The sequence below is a fragment of the Psittacula echo genome, assembly GCF_963264785.1.
Source record: "Psittacula echo genome assembly, chromosome: 3".
Classification (NCBI taxonomy): Eukaryota; Metazoa; Chordata; class Aves; order Psittaciformes; family Psittacidae; genus Psittacula; species Psittacula echo.
In genome coordinates, this window is record NC_137736.1 from 127,790,135 (window position 1) to 127,808,347 (window position 18,213).

Here is an 18,213-nt window from a genome sequence, read left to right on the forward strand (position 1 = left end):
CAGGGCCAGGGCAGGGATTGTGCCTCTGCACTGGGCACTGGTGAGGCCGCCCCTCGAATCCTGTGTTCAGCTCTGGGCCCCTCACTGCAAGAGAGACATTGAGGGGCTGGAGCGGGGCCAGAGAAGGGCAGCGGAGCTGGTGCAGGGCCTGGAGCCCAAGGGTGATGGGGAAGGGCTGAGGGACCTGGGGGGTTCAGTGTGGAGAAGAGAAGGCTCAGGGGGGACCTGATGGCTCCCTACAAGTGCCTGAGAGGAGGATGGAGCCAGGAGGGGCTGGGCTCTGCTCCCAAGGAACAAGGGATGGGACAAGAGGAACCGGCCTCAAGCTGCACCAGGGCAGGTTTAGATGGAGCTGAGGAACAATTCCTGCCCCAAAGGGTGCTCAGGCATTGGAAGAGGCTGCCCAGGGCAGGGCTGCAGGCACCGTCCCTGCAAGGGTTCACACCCCGTGTAGAATCGTAGAATGGTTTGGTTTGGAAAGGATCCCGAGATCATCCAGTTCCACCCCCCAGGAAAAAAACAGAGCCGCTTGTGCCGCGGGCTGGTTCTCAGCAGAGCGCAGCGAGGGAGTTGCTCCGCTGCCTGCAAAACCTCGACCCGGAGGCAGGGCGCCTATGAACGTTTCAGCGCCGGGGGCGGGGGAGAGGCGGTGCCGCAACCGCCCGCCCCTCCGGTCCCGAGCAGGAGCGGCGCTCCGCGCCGGGCCCACCCCGCCCCAGGGAGGCGGGCGGTGCTGCGGTACCGCTGGTTCCGGGCGGGATTTCTGACTTGGAGGCGTTCACTCATAAGCCCGCCGGCGGCAGCCTCGGGCCAGTGGCTCCTCAGCCAAGCGCACGCACCAGGGCTCTCGCACTGGGATTGCTATTGCAGCAACACATCATCAGTAGGGTAAAACCAACCTGTCTCACGACGGTCTAAACCCAGGTCACGTTTCCTGTTAGTGGGTGAACAAAGCTTGGTGAATTCTGCTTCACAATCATAGGAAGAGCCAACATCGAAGGATCAAAACGCGACGTCACTATGAACGCGTGGCCGCCGCAAGCCAGTTATTCCTGTGGTAACATTTCTGACGCTTCCCGCTTCAAACCTCAAAAGCCGGCAGGATCGTGAGGCCCCACTCTCGCGGTCTGTGTTCGTGCTGAAAATCAAGCGAACTTTTGCCCTTCTGCTCCGTGGTTGGATTCCGTCCTTCCTGAGCTCGCCTTTGGACCCCGGTGCTACGCTTTGGCAGCTGCACCGCCCCACTCAAACTCCTCACCGCTGCTATCCCCGGAGCGAGAGCCCCCCTCGGGGCTCACCCGCGGCCTCACAGGATAAGAGTAGCCGAGGCCCTCGGTGCCATGGGTCAGTGATGGCCTCGGCAGTGCTGGGGAGCCGCTGCACTGGGTGATGTTGAAGCTCTTTCCCAGGGCAGCTGATCCGATGGTTCAGTCCCCGCACTCGTCGAGCTTCGGGGCTGGGTGGGGCTCCGGGTGCGTGTCAGGATTAAACCCATCCCGGGGCGCAGCCGGTGCCCTGGCTTGGGGGGGTTCGTTCATTCCCACTGGCCTTTGTCGCGCCAGTACTGCCTCCTACAGCGCCGCTGGGACCGGCCCAGCCCAGCCGGGAGTGAGCGATGGACACCGGGGTTCGGGGTGTCCTTTGGGTGGGGAGAACCTACAGCGGGGCCGGGACCAACGCCGAGCGGGACAACGGGATGGGCTTAGCGCCCTCCGCCGTTACCTGCTGCCCGGGGCGGGGCCGGGGGCGGAGCCCCGCAGCCACAGGTGCCGTTGTCCCGGCCCGGCCATGGGCTCCCCGGTGCTGCCGCCTCCACCGGTGCCGCCGCCGCCGCCGCCGGTGCCGCCGCTTCCCCCGGCGCTGTCTCCGGGCGCGCGGCTGCGGGCGCTGCACTGGGAGCCGGTCCCCGCCTGGCGGGTGCGGGGCCGCCGCTCGGTGTGGGCCCCGCCGCCCGCTCCGCTCCCGCCGCTGGACCTGCCCCGGCTCCGGGCGCTGTTCCGGGAGCCCCGCGGGGCCGTCCCGGGGCAGCGCCCGGCGCCCGCGGTGAGACCCAAACCCTGCACCCAGCGGGACCTCTCCCGCACCCCCCCTGACCCCCCCCTCCCGCCCCCCCCAGGCCGCGCTGCTGGAGCACAAGCGGAGCCTCGCCCTCGGCGTCTTCCTCAAGCAGCTCAAGCGGTGAGCGGAGACCTGGGACCCCCCCGCGCCCCCGGGTCCTGTCCGGGGGTCACCGGTGCCCAACGTTCCCCCAGCCCCATCGAGCAGATAGTGCGGGACATCGAGGAAGGCGTCGGGGCTCCCTATGGGGCAGAGAAGCTTTTGGAGCTGTTCCGGCTGCTGCCCAGCGCCGCGGAGGTGGGAGCCGGGGTACGCGGGGGTGCGCGGGCCGGGGGGGTCCCGGTGGCCCCCCTCCGAGCCTCGTCCCCGCCCGCAGGTCGCCCGGCTGGAAGCGCACCCCGGCAGCCCCCGGCAGCTCCCCGAGCCCGAGCGCTTCATGGTGCTGCTGATCCGGGTGCCCAGGTCGGGGGGAAACGTGGACGGGGGGGGTCCCACACACGGGTGGGGGCGACTGCTTTCGGAGGGGGGTGGTGCCGCACATTGGAGTGGAGTCACACACTGGGGAGAGGGTCTTACACACCGAGGGGTTGCCATACATTGGGGGGATGAGGGATAGGGGGTGTCACACTTTGGGGAGGACACACTGGGGGTGGGAGGTCCCATTCATCAGGGGAGTCCCACGCACTGGGGGAGCTCCCATGAATTGAGGGTGGTTTCCAGTGTATTGGGGGGGTCCCACACATTCGTGGTTCCCATGAACTGGGGGGGGTCCTACGCTCTGGGTGTCCATTCCCCCATCCACCCCAGCTATGCCCAGCGCCTGGAGCTGCTGGTGCTGCAGGAGGAGTTCTCGCCCCGGCTCCGCGCCCTACGCGGCTCCATCCAGACCCTGGCGGCCGCCGGTGCCGGTGAGCGGCCCCGTGGGGTTCGGGGGCACAGGCTAAGCCCCCCCTCCGCTGCTCACTCCCCGCGGCTGCTCCCCGTAGAGCTGATGGAGTGTGAGGAGCTGCACCGCATCCTGCACCTCATCCTGAGCGCCGGCAATCACCTGAACGCGGTGAGCGCGGGCGCGGGCGCTGTCCCGGCGCTGCTGTGAGGGGCTGCGCTCACCCGTCTGCCCCCAGGGCGGCTACGCCGGCAGCGCCGCCGGCTTCCGCCTCGCCTCGCTTCTGAAGCTGCCCGACACCAAGGCCAACGAGCCCGGCATGGACCTGCTGCACTTCGTGGCCATGGTGAGCACGGGGCGGCTCTTGCCCATGTCCTGCTCAAGGTCGCTCCCGCGGGATGCGCTGCCCGGTGCAGGGGAGGATGTTGTTTTTTTCCAGCAGCTGAGGTTCAGCGCAGTTCTTCCCATGCTCTGCCTGTGGGGAGACGGTGCTGAGCCTCCCGCAACAGTACTGGGGTGTCCTTGCCTGTTGCCACTGTCACCATCACCCCAGCCTCTTGTGCCCCCTTCTCATGGAATACCAGCCTGGTTTGGGATGAAGTGACTTTAAAGCTCATCAGGTGCTAACCCTCTGCCAAGGGGATTCCACTGGAGCAGCTTGCTCCAAGCCCCTGTGTCCAACCTGGCCTTGAACACTGCCAGGGATGGGGCAGCCACAGCTTCTCTGGGCACCCTGGGCCAGCGCCTCAGCACCCTCACAGGGAAGAGCTTCTGCCTAAGAGCTCATCTCAGTCTCCCCTCGGGCAGGTTCAAGCCATTCCCCTTGGCCTGTCCCTACAGGCCCTTGTCCCAAGCCCCTCTCCAGGTTTCCTGCAGCCCCTTTAGGCACTGGAGCTGCTCTAAGGTCCTTTGGGAGACCATCAATGCCCCTCAAGTGTCTTCCTGTCTCCCCGGTTGTGTCTTGGTTCAGCTCACTCCAGCAGGGACGCGGGCGTGGGGGCTGTCACCCGCACCATGTCCCCGGGCTGTGGCCCCCGGTGACGCTGTGGCCTCCCCCGCAGGAAGCGGCCCGGATGGACAGGACCCTGCTGGAGTTCCCGGACAAGCTGCGGCACGTGGGCCTGGCCTCGCGGTGAGGGGGAGCCCCGCTGCTCCAGCCCCGCGGGGCTGCGGCGCAGGGGGTGACCTGACCCCTCCCCCCCGCAGCATCGACGCGGCCGAGGTGGAGGGGGAGCTGCGGCGGCTCGCGGGGCGGCTCGCGGGGGCGCGCGGGCTGAGCGCGGCGGAGCCGTTCCTGCGCGCGGCCGAGGAGGAGCTGCGCGCGGCCTGGCGAGCGCTGGAGCAGCAGCAGCGCGCGGCCGCCGCCACGCTCGACTTCTTCTGCGAGGAGGCGGCGGCGGGCGCGCTCCCGGCGCTCTGCGCCGTCCTGCACCGCTTCGCGCTCGGGCTGCGCGCGGCCGCCGGCGACAACGGCCGCCGCGAGCAGGCGCAGCGCCGGCGGCTGCAGCTGGAGCGCGGGAAGCGCCACTCCATCGCCTCCTGCTCCGCGCCGACCGACGCCGGCCCCGGCGCCCGGCGCCGCGTCCCGCTCACTCCGCAGCCCCCCCGCCGCGGCTCCGAGCCCGCCCCGCGCCGGCAGGAGCCACCCGGCCCCGCGCCGCTGCCCACGGCCGGTGCTGCTGTCGGGGCGCTCCCGCTCGGCCCTAGCCCCGAGCCGCCCCCCTCGGCCCCGGTCCCGGCCGCCCCTCGCCAGGGCTGGGCCCTGTTGCGCTTTCTGCGGCGCCTGGCGGCAGGGCCGGACCGCGGGTCCCCCCCCAGCTGAACCCGCGCTGTTTTCCTGTCCCGTGTGTCCCTCCCCGAGATTTGACAATAAACGATGAGACCAACCCGGGCTCCCGCATGGAGAGCACCTCCCGCCTGTGGCCCCCACATACCCCTATGGCTATCACATCCCCTCAGGTCCCCCGCACAGCTATGTCTCTTACAGCCACATCTCCTCACATCTCGTCACTTCCATCATGTCCCCCAGTGCTGACCCATGGGCATGTCCCCACCCCCCCCGGCTCTGTGCCCTTTGTCACTGCTGTGGTGCTGGCGATTGCACGGGGGGACACTGCAGGGTGCTGTGGGGCTGCTCATGGAGGAGTTCGGTGCCCCTGGGGCCCTTCTGTGGCCCCCCCCGAGGGGGCATCCCAGGCTGGGCACAGCCTCACTGGTACCATCCTCAACACCCCTCAGGATGGAGGATGTTGAACAGCTCCACGGAACCTGCTCCCGCACTGCCAGGGTGGCTCTTGCTCTGAATTGAATCACGGGATGGTTTGTGTTGGAACGGACCTGCCCCATGGGCAGGGACACCTTCCAACAGCTCCACATGCCTCTTATGCTGAAGGCTTTAAGGTCTCTTTTAACCCAAACCATTCCATGAGATCCCAATTCCACTCCCAGCCCATTACTGGGCCCAGAAAACAGAGGCTGGAGCCCAGGCTGTGGCTCTTCAGGCACATGCCACCTTGGGCAGGGGCTGCTTGCTGAAGCCAGTGTCTCCCAGGAATGCTGGTGCCATCCCACAGGAGCAGAGCTCGGTGGGGGGGGTGGGAGGAGGAGGCCCCGGTTACAGAAATAAATCGATATATTAGTGTGTACAAAACATGCTGCTGTCCCCCGCGGCCTCCGCACATATAAATAACACCCCGGGGGCTCAGGTGGGAGATGCCTGCGCGGGGCCCGCCCCACCGGCACCGGCCCCAGCCCAGCCCGCGGGCCCCGGCGCCGGCCTGGCCTGCCCGGGCTCACTTGAGGTCCACATCGAAGTCCAGCACCAACAGCTTGGTCTCCTCGGTGCCGTTGCGGCTGCCCACGGCACAAACCAGCTTCGTGTTGGAGGCGCGAATGCGCCACACGACGCCGCCGCTGCCGCCGCTCTCCAGCGCCACCAGGTTGCGCACGAACTCGCCCGTCTTCAGGTCCCAGAGCTTAACGGTGCCGTCGTCCGAGCTGGTCACCACGAACTTGGAGCTGAACTGCAGGCAGGTCACAGCGCTCTGGTGCTTGCTGGGCCCTAGGAGCAGAGGGACCGCAATCAGAGCCGCTGGGGATGGCAGGGACCGCTGGAGATCATCGGGTTCAACCCACCCCAGGGCAGGGCTGCCAAGAGCAGGGCACAGGAAAGCGTCCATGGTGGGGCAGGGATGTCTGAGATGGAGACTCCACAAACCCCTGTGTAGCCTGTGCCAGGGCTCTGCCACCCGCAGTGGAAGGAAGTTCTCTCTCACATTGTTCTTCCTCATGTTTAGGAGAGATTCAGGTCAGATGAAAGGAAGCTCTTCCCTGTGAGGGTGCTGAGGCGCTGGCCCAGGGTGCCCAGAGAAGCTGTGGCTGCCCCATCCCTGCAGTGCTCAAGGCCAGGTTGGACACAGGGGCTTGGAGCAAGCTGCTCCAGTGGAAGGGGTCCCTGCTCATGGCAGGAGTTGGAACTGGAGGAGCTTTAAGGTCCCTTCCAACACAAACCAGTCTGGGATTCCAGGATTCATTCTATGAATCTATGAAACTTGTGTTTTAGTTTATGGCCATTGCTCCTCATCCTGTCACTGGGCACCACTGAGAGGAGTCTGGCACCACCTTGTTGGCACCCAACTTTGAGATATTGATCTGCATTGATGAGATCCCCTCTCAGGCTGCTATTCTCCAGACTCAACGGGCCCAGTTCCAGCAGTTTCTCATAGAACAGAATCCCAGAGTGGTTTGGGTTGAAGGGACCTTGAACTTCATCCAGTTCCAACCCTATCCCATGGGCAGGGACACCTTCTACTAGAAGATAATCTAGTCTTTTAGTTCTGAGATGTCTCCTCATCAGATATGCTCCAGACCCCCGACCATCCCTGTAGCCTCCACTGGACCCCTTCCAGTAGCTCCTTGTCTTTCTTGTCCTGAGGAGCCCAGCAGTGGACACAGGACTACAGGTGTGGCCTCACCAGCATCAAGAAAAGGGGGAGGATCATCTCCCTCAACCTGCTGCCACACTCCTGATACATCCCTGAATATTCCTGTCCCTCCTGGCTCAAGGTCATGCTGCTGCCTCATGGTCACCTTCTCATCCACCAACTCTCCCAGGTCCCTCTAGGCTGAACTGCTCTCTAGTGGTCAGCCCCAGCCTGTGCTAGGACTTTGGGATCCCTTAGTCCCATGCTCCCACCATAACCCTATTGGGAGCCCCCTTGGCAACATCTGCCCTGCCCCACCTGGGAGCCACACGTGCCTCCAGCATGCAGCAGGAGGAGCTGCCCTGTTCCAGCACTTACCCTGCAGCGTCTGCAGGCACTGGCCTGTCTTGATATCCCAGATTTTGACGGTGGAGTCAGCGTTGCCAGACACGAGGATATTGTCCCGCAGCTCCATGCCGCTGGTGAGCGACTGGTGCCCCATGAGGGTGTGCAGACAGTTCCCGCTCTCCACGTCCCATACGCGGATGGATGTGTCCAGGGAGCCGCTCACAATGTGTGTCCCATCAAACTGCCCAGAGAGACACAATCAGCATAGCCTGAACCAGGGGAAGGGGCAATAAATACCAGCTTGCTGTCAGGGATAGAGCACAGCTGCTTGAGAGACATCCTCGTGTACCCTGCAGCAGATCTGGGTGCGCATGTGACTGGCAGCGTATTCAAAGAACCCAAGCCTGGGTTGGGTTGGAGAGAGCTTAAAGCTCATCCATTCCCAACCCGCTGCCACAGGCAGGGACCCCTTCCACTGGAGCAGCTTGCTCCAAGCCCCTGTGTCCAACCTGGCCTTGAACACTGCCAGGGATGGGGCAGCCACAGCTTCTCTGGGCACCCTGGGCCAGCGCCTCAGCACCCTCACAGGGAAGAGCTTCTGCCTAAGAGCTCATCTCAGTCTCCCCTCTGGCAGGTTAAAGCCATTCCCCTTGGCCTGTCCCTACAGGACCTTGCCCAAAGTCCCTCTCCAGGTTTCCTGTAGCCCCTTTAGGCACTGGAGCTGCTCTCAGGTCTCCCCTTCAGGAGCCTTCTCTTCTCCAGGCTGCCCCAGCCCAGCTCTCTCAGCCTGGCTCCAGAGCAGAGCTGCTCCAGCCCTTGCAGCATCTCCGTGGCCTCCTCTGGCCTTGCTCCAACAGCTTCATGTCCCTCTTGTGCTGCTGCCCCAGAGCTGGATCAGGACTGCAGGAGGGGTCTCCCCAGAGTGCAACAGAGGGGGAGAATCTCCTCCCTGAGCTGCTGCTCATGCTCTGCGGGTGCAGCCCAGCACACAGGGGGTTTCTGGGCTCAAGCGCACACCGAAGCCGGGTCATGGGGAAGCTTCTCCTCATCGAACACCCCAAGTCCTTCTCCTCAGGGTGCATGTTCCTGCAGCGCATGTGTGGTGTCAGGGAGCAGGGCAGAAGGCCTCCCCTGCAGAGATCAGACACTGCCCATGTGTCCCTGGGGCCATCAGTGGGAAGGACAGGGGCTCCAGGGTGTTACCTGCAGGGAGTAGACGCGGTTTGTGTGTCCCTGCAGTGTGTGGGTGCAGCTCTCGCTCTCGGGGTCCCACACCTTCACTGTGTAGTCGTAAGCACCGCTCACCACCTTGTGCCCATCGTACTGCACACAGCGCACGGCAGCCACGTGCCCCATGAGCACGTGCAGGCACTGCCCCGTCTCGATGTCCCACAGGCGCAACGTCGCGTCCCGAGAGCCGCTCACCACCCTGTGGGCAGGGAGAGGGAGCACAACCACATCTGACCTCGGGCGATGGAGACAACCCCGAGGAGCAGCTTTTCCTCCCGAGGGAAACCTCTTCCCATGTAGTCACAGATGCACCTCTGTGCCCACACCACAGCCCAGCCCAAGCCCCACATCATAGACCTATGGTTTGGGTTGGAGAGACCTTAAAGCCCACCCAGTTCCAAACCCTCCCAGCAGAGCAGGCAGCTGAAGGCCCCCTGCCCGTACCTGTTGCCGTGCAGGTGCATGCAGCGCACAGTAGACGTGTGCCCGTACAGTGTGTGCACGCACTCGCCCGTGTCCGCGTTCCACACTTTGAGGGTCCGGTCCGTGGAGCCGCTGATGACGACGCTGTCCCTCATCTGCGATGACCACACACCACCGGTGTGACCCACCAGGGTCTGCACACACTGCGAGGGGCGGGATGGGGACACTGTGTTGGGAAAGGCTTCACAATGTGGCAAAACAGCAGCAGAGCACAGGACGCCCCCTGGCACAGCATCCACAAGGTTCATCCCTCAGTGATCCACTTCCTGAACCAGACCCCACCACACTCCTCTCCATGACATGGTCCTCTGAACCCAGCTGAGTTTCCTGTCCTTCCTGCATCTCCAGGAAGATGCTCCACACTTGCTGACTTGAACTGAAAGCACAAGCGTAGCGAACTCTTGCTCATTTGGCACTGCACCATCAGACTAGTGGCTTACGACAGCTCCTGAAGCCAGAGGGTCTGTCAGATCTCCTCAGAGACAGGACAAATCGTGGAACCAACCAGGCTGGAAAAGAACTTCAAGCTCATCCAGTGCAACCGCTCCCCAGCACTGCCAAGGCCACCACTGCCCCATGGCACTGAGGCCTCGTCTCCACGGTGTGTGAACACTTGCAGGAACAGTGACTGCAGCCCTGCCCTGGGCAGCCTCTTCCAATGCCTGAGCACCCTTTGGGGCAGGAATTGTTCCTCAGCTCCATCTAAACCTGCCCTGGTGCAGCTTGAGGCCGGTTCCTCTTGTCCCATCCCTTGTTCCTCGGGAGCAGAGCCCAGCCCCTCCTGGCTCCATCCTCCTCTCAGGCACTTGTAGGGAGCTATCAGGTCCCCCCTGAGCCTTCTCTTCTCCACACTGAACCCCCCAGGTCCCTCAGCTGTTTCCCGTCACACTTGGGCTCCAGGCCCTGCACCAGCTCCGCTGCCCTTCTCTGACCCCGCTCCAGCCCCTCGATGTCTCTCTTGGAGTGAGCGGCCCGGAGGTGACCACAGGATTCAAGGTGCAGCCTCACCAGTGCTCAGCACAAGGGGACAATCATTGCCCTGGCCCTGCCACTCTGGTGCTGATACAGGACCTGCATCAGACAAAATCCACTACAAGGCCTCTCCCAGCACCCCACTAGGGCAGGACCAGGTCTCACCTCTCCTGTCACAGCCGACCACACTTTGAGGGTGTTGTCATCGGAGCCGCTGACAATGCGGTTGCCACAGAACTGCAGGCAGGTGATGACGTGGTCATCGTGTCCCTTCAGCACCTGCGTGCAGAAAACCAGGAGTGAGGCTCAGAGCCCAGTGTGGGCATCTGGTGGCTACTGCTGGGGGCTGCCCAGGGACTTCAAAACCTGGCCAGACCCTTGTGGCTCTGAAGGCCACCTGGAGCTCAGAGCCAACATTCTGTCCCAGATCATCTTAAAATCAGACTCACAGAACAGTCTGGGTTGGAAGGGACTTCAAAGCGCCCCTGGATCCTTTTCCTGCTCTAAGCCTGGAGCATTCCATGGGGTTCTTGTGACCCATCAGGACCCAGCCCTTTGTCTCGTTGAACCTCATCCCCTTGGCCCATCAATCCAGCCTGTCCAGATCCCTCTGCAGAGCTTCCCACACATATTTCCAGGTGGATGCCTGTGGCTGGTGCCTGCTCAGGACAGGTCAGACCTGTCCGCCTCTTCCTGAGGCACACTGACAATTCCTAGTGTTGCTCTCATCCAGCTGTCACGGATGTTTCTCTGCTACTTCCTTTGTGCTCCAGCTTCCTGCATGGGAAAGCTCTGGAGCCTGGTTCTCACCAGGACACCCCAAAGCACCCACCTTGGGGGCTCGGAGCTCTCCGCTGCGCCAGTTCATGTCGATCTTGTGCTGCCTCATGAAGGCAAATTTCCAGGGGCTGTACATGAAGCCAGGGCTGAGCAGACGCCGCTTCCGCAGGTTCAGGGGCTCCTCGATGCCTGCGGGAGGGAACCGCAGCAGGATGTGACACAGGACACAGAGGGGGCATGCCCTCACCCTGTGGGAGACCAGGTGAGCACACGCTGGGTGCTGTGGGCTCCCCAGTGCTGCACGGATGAAGGGCTTTACCTTCCTCACGGCACTTCTCCCTCCAGAGCAGGTTGTCTTCAGCCAAGACCCTCCAGTAGCGACAGGTCTGGGCAGCACGGAGCAGGTCCCGAGGCTCCAGGAAGGAGAGCACATAAAGTGCCAGCTGCAGAGAGGACACCGAATCATGAGGGCACCGGGAGCTCCAGGGGGCTCCCATGGCTGGTGATGGGTGCCCAGCACATCCCTTGGCTCAACTCACCTCCTTGGGCAGCAGGGAAATGAAGTCTCTCTGGAACTGAGGCTCAATGACCTGCATCATGTACTTGATCTGGGAGGGCTCACAGCGGTCGATGAGCTCATCCAGAGCAAGCAGCTTCTCTGGGCCACTCCACCGCTGAGGAGAGGACATGGATCACGCTGCCTGCACCTGGGCCAGCCCTCACCAACCCCATAGACACCAATCCCACAGACGCCAACCAGCATGGGCATGAGGGGCTAGTGGGCCACTGGAGCAGGACAGGGCTCTGCTACCTGGACCTCAAGGTAGAGCAGAGCCAGAGATGGGGCTGGATGCTCCAGGAGTCATGTAAGAGAACACGGATGTCGTTTGATGATGGACAAAGCACCAAGCCTCAGTTCGAACAAGAGGAGGAGGTGGGCCAACACCACCTGTGCTTCCTCACCTGAGGTAAAACCTCACCAAACATCCACCCAAACACCTGCATGAGGAGGGCTCCAAGCTGATGGACTCCCCAGGGCTTGGTTCCCCTCCTGCACGTCCACGAAACCCCAAGCTCCTGGTGTCTCTGTGGGAGCCCTTTGGCACCAGCCTACCTGGAAGGTGCGGAGCCAGTCCTGCAGCTCAGGCGGGGGGGCCACCGAGGGGATGCGGCGGCGCCGGGCTGGGCCTGCCTTGGAGTTGCGGAGGTCCCCAAAGGTGGTGGTGGGACTGGGGGTGCAGGGACCCAGCGTCCTGCACCGCGGCAGGGAGACACCACGTCAGCACAGCCACACCGTGCCAAGGGGTCCCAGAACAGAGCAACCCACCCCCACCAGCCAGGAGCCTACACGGCCTCCTGCCACAGTTAGGACACCCAAATGGCTGAGGGTGGCTCTGGTAGAAGGACACCCAGACGGCTGAGGATGACTCTGGTAGAAGGACACCCAGATGGCTCAGGGTTGCTCTGGTAGATCAGATCTCCCCTCCCCAGGTGAGCTTCCCATCCATCTCACCTGCTGTACTCGGAGCCCTTGCGCAGCTTCTTGCCCGGGGACAGGGCTCTGCCATCGAGGCCGTTCTCTGACTTTCTCTTCATCTGCAAGGAGAAGACATGTCAAACCTGTCTGGGGTCACACGTTCCTGCCCAAAGGAGGCCCACACTGGCACCGCCATGGCGGCGTGCCTGGAGGCGCTGAGGTCACCAACCCCCAGAACAGCCCCACAGGCCATGTGCCAGCTCCAGCCACCAGCGCCAGCCTTTGGGGTGAAGCCCAAGCCTGGGGCTGTTACCTTTGGTCGCACGTGCCGGAGGAGGCCACCATCCTCCGTCCGCTGCAGGTAGTCAATCCAGCGCTCGCCAATGGTGTAGTAGAAGTAGACGTTGCCACCATCCTCCCCTTCCTCGCTGTAGCAGCTCCCCTCCTCCTCCTCTTCCTCCTCGTCCTCCTCCTGCTCCCCGCAGCCTGTGGAGCTGAGTGGCTCCTGTGCCCGGTGCCCGCCAGAGCCGTCAGTCTCCAGCCCAGGCCCTGCGCTCCCGGCGCGCTCTGGCTCCCAGGCGCCCGCAGCCGCTGCGTCCTCCTCAGCCCCCGCCTGCAGCAGAGGGAGGGCAGGGTCAGGTCTGGTTGTGCTGCTCCAGGGGTGCCCTGGGGCCAAGGGGTGAAGGAGCTGCCCTCTGCAGTGCAGAGCCTGAGATGGGGAGCAGGGAACAGACTGTGGAGCTGAGGCGTTCCCAGGGGTCATGGGGCACACTCTAGGGACAGGCTAAATCCCAGCTCCACAGCTACAGTGAGACCCAACTCCCCCCTACATCCTGTGCTCAGCTCTGGGCCCCTCACTGCAAGAGAGACATTGAGGGGCTGGAGCGGGGCCAGAGAAGGGCAGCGGAGCTGGTGCAGGGCCTGGAGCCCAAGTGTGATGGGGAAGGGCTGAGGGACCTGGGGGGTTCAGTGTGGAGAAGAGAAGGCTCAGGGGGGACCTGATCGCTCCCTACAAGTGCCTGAGAGGAGGATGGAGCCAGGAGGGGCTGGGCTCTGCTCCCAAGGAACAAGGGATGGGACAAGAGGAACCGGCCTCAAGCTGCACCAGGGCAGGTTTAGATGGAGCTGAGGAACAATTCCTGCCCCAAAGGGTGCTCAGGCATTGGAAGAGGCTGCCCAGGGCAGGGCTGCAGTCACTGTCTCTGCAAGGGTTCACACACCGTGGAGACGAGGCCTCAGTGCCATGGGGCAGTGGTGGCCTTGGCAGTGCTGGGGAGCAGTTGTACTGGACGATCTTACAGGTCTTTTCCAATCCAGCTCACTCTGTTTCCATGATTCCAAACTTTCTTGTCCTACCTGAGGAGCTTTATTGTCCCTCTGCAGACCAGGGCTCACTCTCCTTTCTTCTTCACTGCTTGGTCTCCTCCTGCAAGTCATCCGCTGGCTGTTGAGCTCCAAAATGCGGGTGGTGATGCCCTTGACGAGGAGAAGATCATCCAGCGAGCTGAAGCCTTTCAGCTCCTGTGAGAAGTAAAGAGTCAAGGCAAAGCTGAGAAACCTACGGAGCAGCAGGGCCTGCTCGCTCACACCCTGGTCTCCTTCCTGCTGGTTCCGAGCTCCCAGAATGTGCCTTTTGTGACCACCAGCTCCCTCTGAGCCTTCAGAGGAAGGAGGGTTGAGATGCCATGTACAGGAGATACCTTTGTACTGCCTGTCCTCACTGCTGCTCCCATCCAAGATAAGGGATGCCTTCTCCCAAACCAACTCTTCCCACTGAATCCCTTCCAGCTCCCTGCCCTGAACAAGGAGCAGCCACAGCACCAGAGCTGCCACTGATCAGGGGAGCAGCAGAGCAGGAGCATGGCACCAACCCAGTAGGGATGGGGACTGCTGGTGAGGAGCCCAGCATAGAGAACATCCACAGAGATGACTCACACTAAGAGCAAGGGTCTGATCACTCCACATCATGGAACCACAGCCTGGGTTGGGTTGGAGAGAGCTCAAAGCTCATCCATTCCCAACCCCCTGCCACAGGCAGGGACACCTTCCACTGGAGCAGCTTGCTCCAAGCCCCTGTGTCCAACCTGGCCTTGAACACTGCCAGGGATGGGGCAGCCACAGCTTCTCTGGGCACCCTGGGCCAGCGCCTCAGCACCCTCACAGGGAAGAGCTTCTGCCTAAGAGCTCAGCTCAGTCTCCCCTCTGGCAGGTTCAAGCCATTCCCCTTGGCCTGTCCCTACAGGACCTTGTCCCAAGCCCCTCTCCAGGTTTCCTGCAGCCCCTTTAGGCACTGGAGCTGCTCTCAGGTCTCCCCTTCAGGAGCCTTCTCTTCTCCAGGCTGACCCAGCCCAGCTCTTTCAGCCTGGCTCCAGAGCAGAGCTGCTCCAGCCCTCACAGCAGCTCCGTGGCCTCCTCTGGCCTCGCTCCAGAAGCTCCAGGTCCCTCTTGTGCTGCTGCCCCAGAGCTGGATCAGGACTGCAGGGAGGTCTCCCCTTCCCGCAGCAGAGGGGCAGGATCCGCTCCCTGAGCTGCTGCTCAAGCTCCGGGGGTGCACCCTGCACACGGGGGGGTTTTGGGCTCAAGCGCACACTGAAGCCGGGTCATGGGGAGCTTGTCCTCACTCAGCACCCCAAGTCCTTTTCCTTCAGGCTGCTCCATCCAGCATCCACCACACATCACCGCGAATCTCTCCTGCAGCTTCTCCCTCAGTGTATCCCCGAGGCACGGCTCCGGTAACAACCCCTGGCCCAGCCCGTCCCGTTCTCTCGGTGCTGCCGTTTTAGCGCTCCCGCCGCCCCGTCAGTGCCCCGGCCCCTTGCTCGACCCCGCTCCGCCGCCTCCTGCCCGGCCGAACCCAGCCCAGCCCCAGCCACTCCTCTCTCCGGCCCCTCCCGGTCCCCCCCTCGCTGCCCAATACCGGCACCGGACCCCAGCCCTGACCCTCCGGTTTTTCACGCGTTTCAGTCCCGCCCAGCCCAGGTCACCCCCGATGACAGACCCGGCCGGGCACTGGGGAGCGACCGGCCCCGGCCCGCCCCACCCGGGACGCGGCTCTTTCCGCCGCAGCCCAGCACCCGGAACGGGCTCACTCGGGGCCCCGGGAGAAGCCACCGCGGCCGGGGCGCGGCAGCAGCGCCGGTCACGGCGCCCGGGGCCTCCCGCACACGACTCCCCGCTCCTCGGCCCGCACCTCTCTCTTGCGCACGATGCCGCGGGCGCGGCGGCGGCCGATGCCCTGCAGCGCGCCCTGCAACTCCGCGGCGCCCGCGCGGTTGATGTCCAGCGGCCCCGCACCGGGGCCCGGCCCCGACATCCCGGCCCCGCCGCCCCGCAGGCCCGGCCGCTACGCGCAGGCGCCGCTTCGCCCCTCCTACCGAGCTGTGACGCCACGTGGAAACAGAGCGTTTATTGGTGACCGCGCTCACCTAGCCGAAGGGCCGCGCAGAAACAGCACGCTCATTGGTGGCCGCGCCCCTTGCCCCGCCCACGGACGGCTGACGCCATGCGGAAAAAGGCTGTTTATTGGTGGTGGGGGGGCAGGACCGTAGCTACCGGCGCTTGTAGAGGCAGGGCCGCAGGCGCAGCCCCGGCGCGGGGCGGCCGCGGGGGGACCCGGTCTTGGAGAACTCGAGCAGGTGGAAGAAGGCGCTGGAGAGGTCCTGGGGCGGCGGCGTCACCGACTGGCCCCATAACGCCCCACAGCGGCAGCGCACCCCGTGTGCCCACCACTGCCCAGAGCCCAGCCCCAGCGCACCCCCTGTGCCCACCACTGCCCAGAGCCCAGCCCCAGCGCACCCCCTGTGCCCGCCACTGCCCAGAGCCCAGCCCCAGCGCACCCCCTGTGCCCACCACTGCCCAGAGCCCAGCCCCAGTGCACCCCGTGTGCCCACCACTGCCCAGAGCCCAGCCCCAGTGCACCCCGTGTGCCCAACACTGCCCCAGCACCAGTGCACCACATGTGCTCAGCGCTGCCCCAGACCCCAGCACCCCACACCTGCTGCACCCCAAGCCTCCATGTGCCACCTCAAACCCAGCACCCCTTCCTCTGAGTGCCCCAACTCCGTCTCAGACCCCAGACTCCGTCCCCAGTGTGCCCCAACCCCAGCCCAAACCCTGGGACCCCATCCTAGTGCACCCTGAGTGCCACAATCCCAGCCCAGATTCCCCTCCCTTTCAGACCCTGGGTGCCCCAAACCTCCTTCCAGCCCTTGGCACCACATCCCCCATGTGCCCCAAGTGCTCCCAGCCCAGACCATGACCCCCTGTGTGCCCAGCTCTCCCTGACCCCCAACACCACAGCCCCAGTGGGTCCAAAGTTCCCCAAACATGCTCCCAGCCCTCAGTCTCTGCATGCTCTGAGCCCTCAGCACCCCCAGACCGGCTCCCCTGAGGATTCACCTTGGAGACGCTTTTGAAGCCCAGCTGAGCCATGGCACTCATGAAGGCTCGCATATCATCGAAGCGACTGGCCACCTCGGCCACCATCAGGGTACCCCTGTGGGACACCCCAGCCCTCAGGGGCAGCACCGGCACCTCCTGGCTCTGCTAGCAACTCCCAGGGCATCTGGCTCTGCTTACCCCAGTTTCAGCACCCGGTTGGCCTCCTCCAGGATCTCCTGCAGGTTGGTGCCCATCAGCGCCAGGCAGAACACTGCAACGTCCACTGACTCATCTGCCAAAGGCACCTGCCGGGCACACCCGGGGCATACATCTCAGGAAGAAGATGAGGACGGCAAGAGGGCTGGGGAAGCTCTTCCACAAGCTGCTAATCGCAGGCTCCTGGATTCACCCGGGCATCACTTTTGGAGAGCTGGAGGTTTCACAGTGCCCCAGACAGACACGTGCTCCCCGAGAGGGACCCTGGGGACCCCTGACTCCCCTCTCCTGCCCCACAACATCCCCCCCAGGCACCTTGGCCATGTCGCAGACGGTGACCTCCGGGCTGAGCGGCACCAGGTCAAAGGAGTGAACTTTGTTCTTAATGCTTTTGGCGAGTTTGCAGTCCCCGCACCCAAAATCCGCTACGACGAGCGAGGATGGCCTGAGGGATGGGACCGGGGTCAGGACGCTGCCCGCGCGGCGGCCCCGGCGCTGCCCGCTGGCCCTGGCTCACCGCCGCCGCAGGGCGCGCGCGATGCGCTGCACCGGGTTCTCGGGCCAGCGGCCCACTTGCTGCGTGAAGCCCCGGTGGTAGATCTGGAAGGCTTCGGGGTCGTCCCGGAAGAGCTGCGCTGCTTCCCGGCTGCTGGACGTGTAGAGCTGCTGGTTGATGTACCGGAACCGAGCCGCCAGCAGCCGCTCCTCCATCCGGGCGCGCAGAGCCGCCGCCCGCCCCAGCGGCGCCGCTGCCGGTGCCGCCGGGCCCGCAGGGAGCTCCTGCTGCTCCTCCTCCTGCTGCTCCCGGCGCCGCTTCCTCCGCTGCCGCCGGCTCAGCCTCCGCGCCTGTTTCGCGAGCTCCGCGCTCGGCCGCTCCCCGGCCATGTCTGCGGGTCCCGGCCCCGCTCCAGGCGCTGCCCCGCTGGCAGTGATACCTGTGTCCGGGCGCTGCGCGCTTCGCCGCCGCTCCCCGGCCCCGGGCCGCCTCCGCGAGGTCTCGCTGTCACCCCCCGGCCGCCGCCGCTTCTGCCTCCATGCCGCGGGGCCCTGCAGAGGGCAGGCTCCAGTCACCTCTCCCCACCCAGCGACCGGCCCCGCACGGCTCAGAGCGCGCTGCCCTTACCTACCGGCCGGCCCGGGGCCTTGGGGGCGCCGCGGGGCCCCGACAGAGACCGGGCGGGGCCCTTACAGCCATCGTTCCACTCTTGCTCCGCGAGCATGGGCCGGCACCACGTGTATCCCCCGGCGGGGCCAGAGCGGCCCCGGCAGCACAAGCGGAAACAGCTCCCACACGCGGCCGGGAGGCCGAGCAGCCGCGCCCCCTGAGCCCCGTTCGCCCCGCCCCCTGAGCCCCAAGCCCCGCCCGCACCCAGCGTCGTGCCCGGCCTCGCCGCTGCCGGTGCTCGGTGGCGGTGCCCAGTTCCCGCCACGCCCCTTTGCCGTAGCGCTGAGCCCGGAGG

The 18,213-nt window shown here is 64.7% G+C and overlaps 2 protein-coding genes across 4 annotated transcripts; both read right to left on the bottom strand.

The window, feature by feature from the left end:
* Positions 1-5,558: 5,558 nt before the first annotated feature.
* Positions 5,559-15,520, bottom strand: LOC308218885 (F-box/WD repeat-containing protein 7-like). Its single transcript, XM_080613385.1, has 13 exons — positions 15,348-15,520; positions 13,514-13,678; positions 12,471-12,770; positions 12,194-12,276; positions 11,795-11,933; positions 11,220-11,354; positions 11,000-11,123; positions 10,733-10,869; positions 10,066-10,179; positions 8,890-9,071; positions 8,419-8,644; positions 7,246-7,456; positions 5,559-6,005 (listed from the first exon to the last, which is right to left on the bottom strand). The coding sequence occupies exons 1-13, from the start codon at positions 15,468-15,470 to the stop codon at positions 5,737-5,739; spliced, it is 2,208 nt and encodes a 735-aa protein (XP_080469511.1). The 5' UTR covers positions 15,471-15,520; the 3' UTR covers positions 5,559-5,736.
* A 183-nt stretch (positions 15,521-15,703) lies between these two features.
* On the bottom strand, positions 15,704-18,010 carry RRP8 (ribosomal RNA processing 8). Of its 3 annotated transcripts, XM_080613387.1 has the most exons (6): positions 17,881-18,004; positions 17,271-17,800; positions 17,069-17,198; positions 16,736-16,842; positions 16,556-16,652; positions 15,704-15,816 (listed from the first exon to the last, which is right to left on the bottom strand). In XM_080613387.1, the coding sequence occupies exons 1-6, from the start codon at positions 17,971-17,973 to the stop codon at positions 15,706-15,708; spliced, it is 1,068 nt and encodes a 355-aa protein (XP_080469513.1). In that variant the 5' UTR covers positions 17,974-18,004; the 3' UTR covers positions 15,704-15,705. The 3 variants fall into 3 exon arrangements, with proteins under 3 accessions (XP_080469513.1, XP_080469514.1, XP_080469512.1); XM_080613388.1 differs by lacking the exon at positions 15,704-15,816 and having other exon boundaries at positions 16,172-16,652; positions 17,877-18,010; XM_080613386.1 differs by lacking the exon at positions 15,704-15,816 and having other exon boundaries at positions 16,172-16,652.
* Positions 18,011-18,213: the final 203 nt, after the last annotated feature.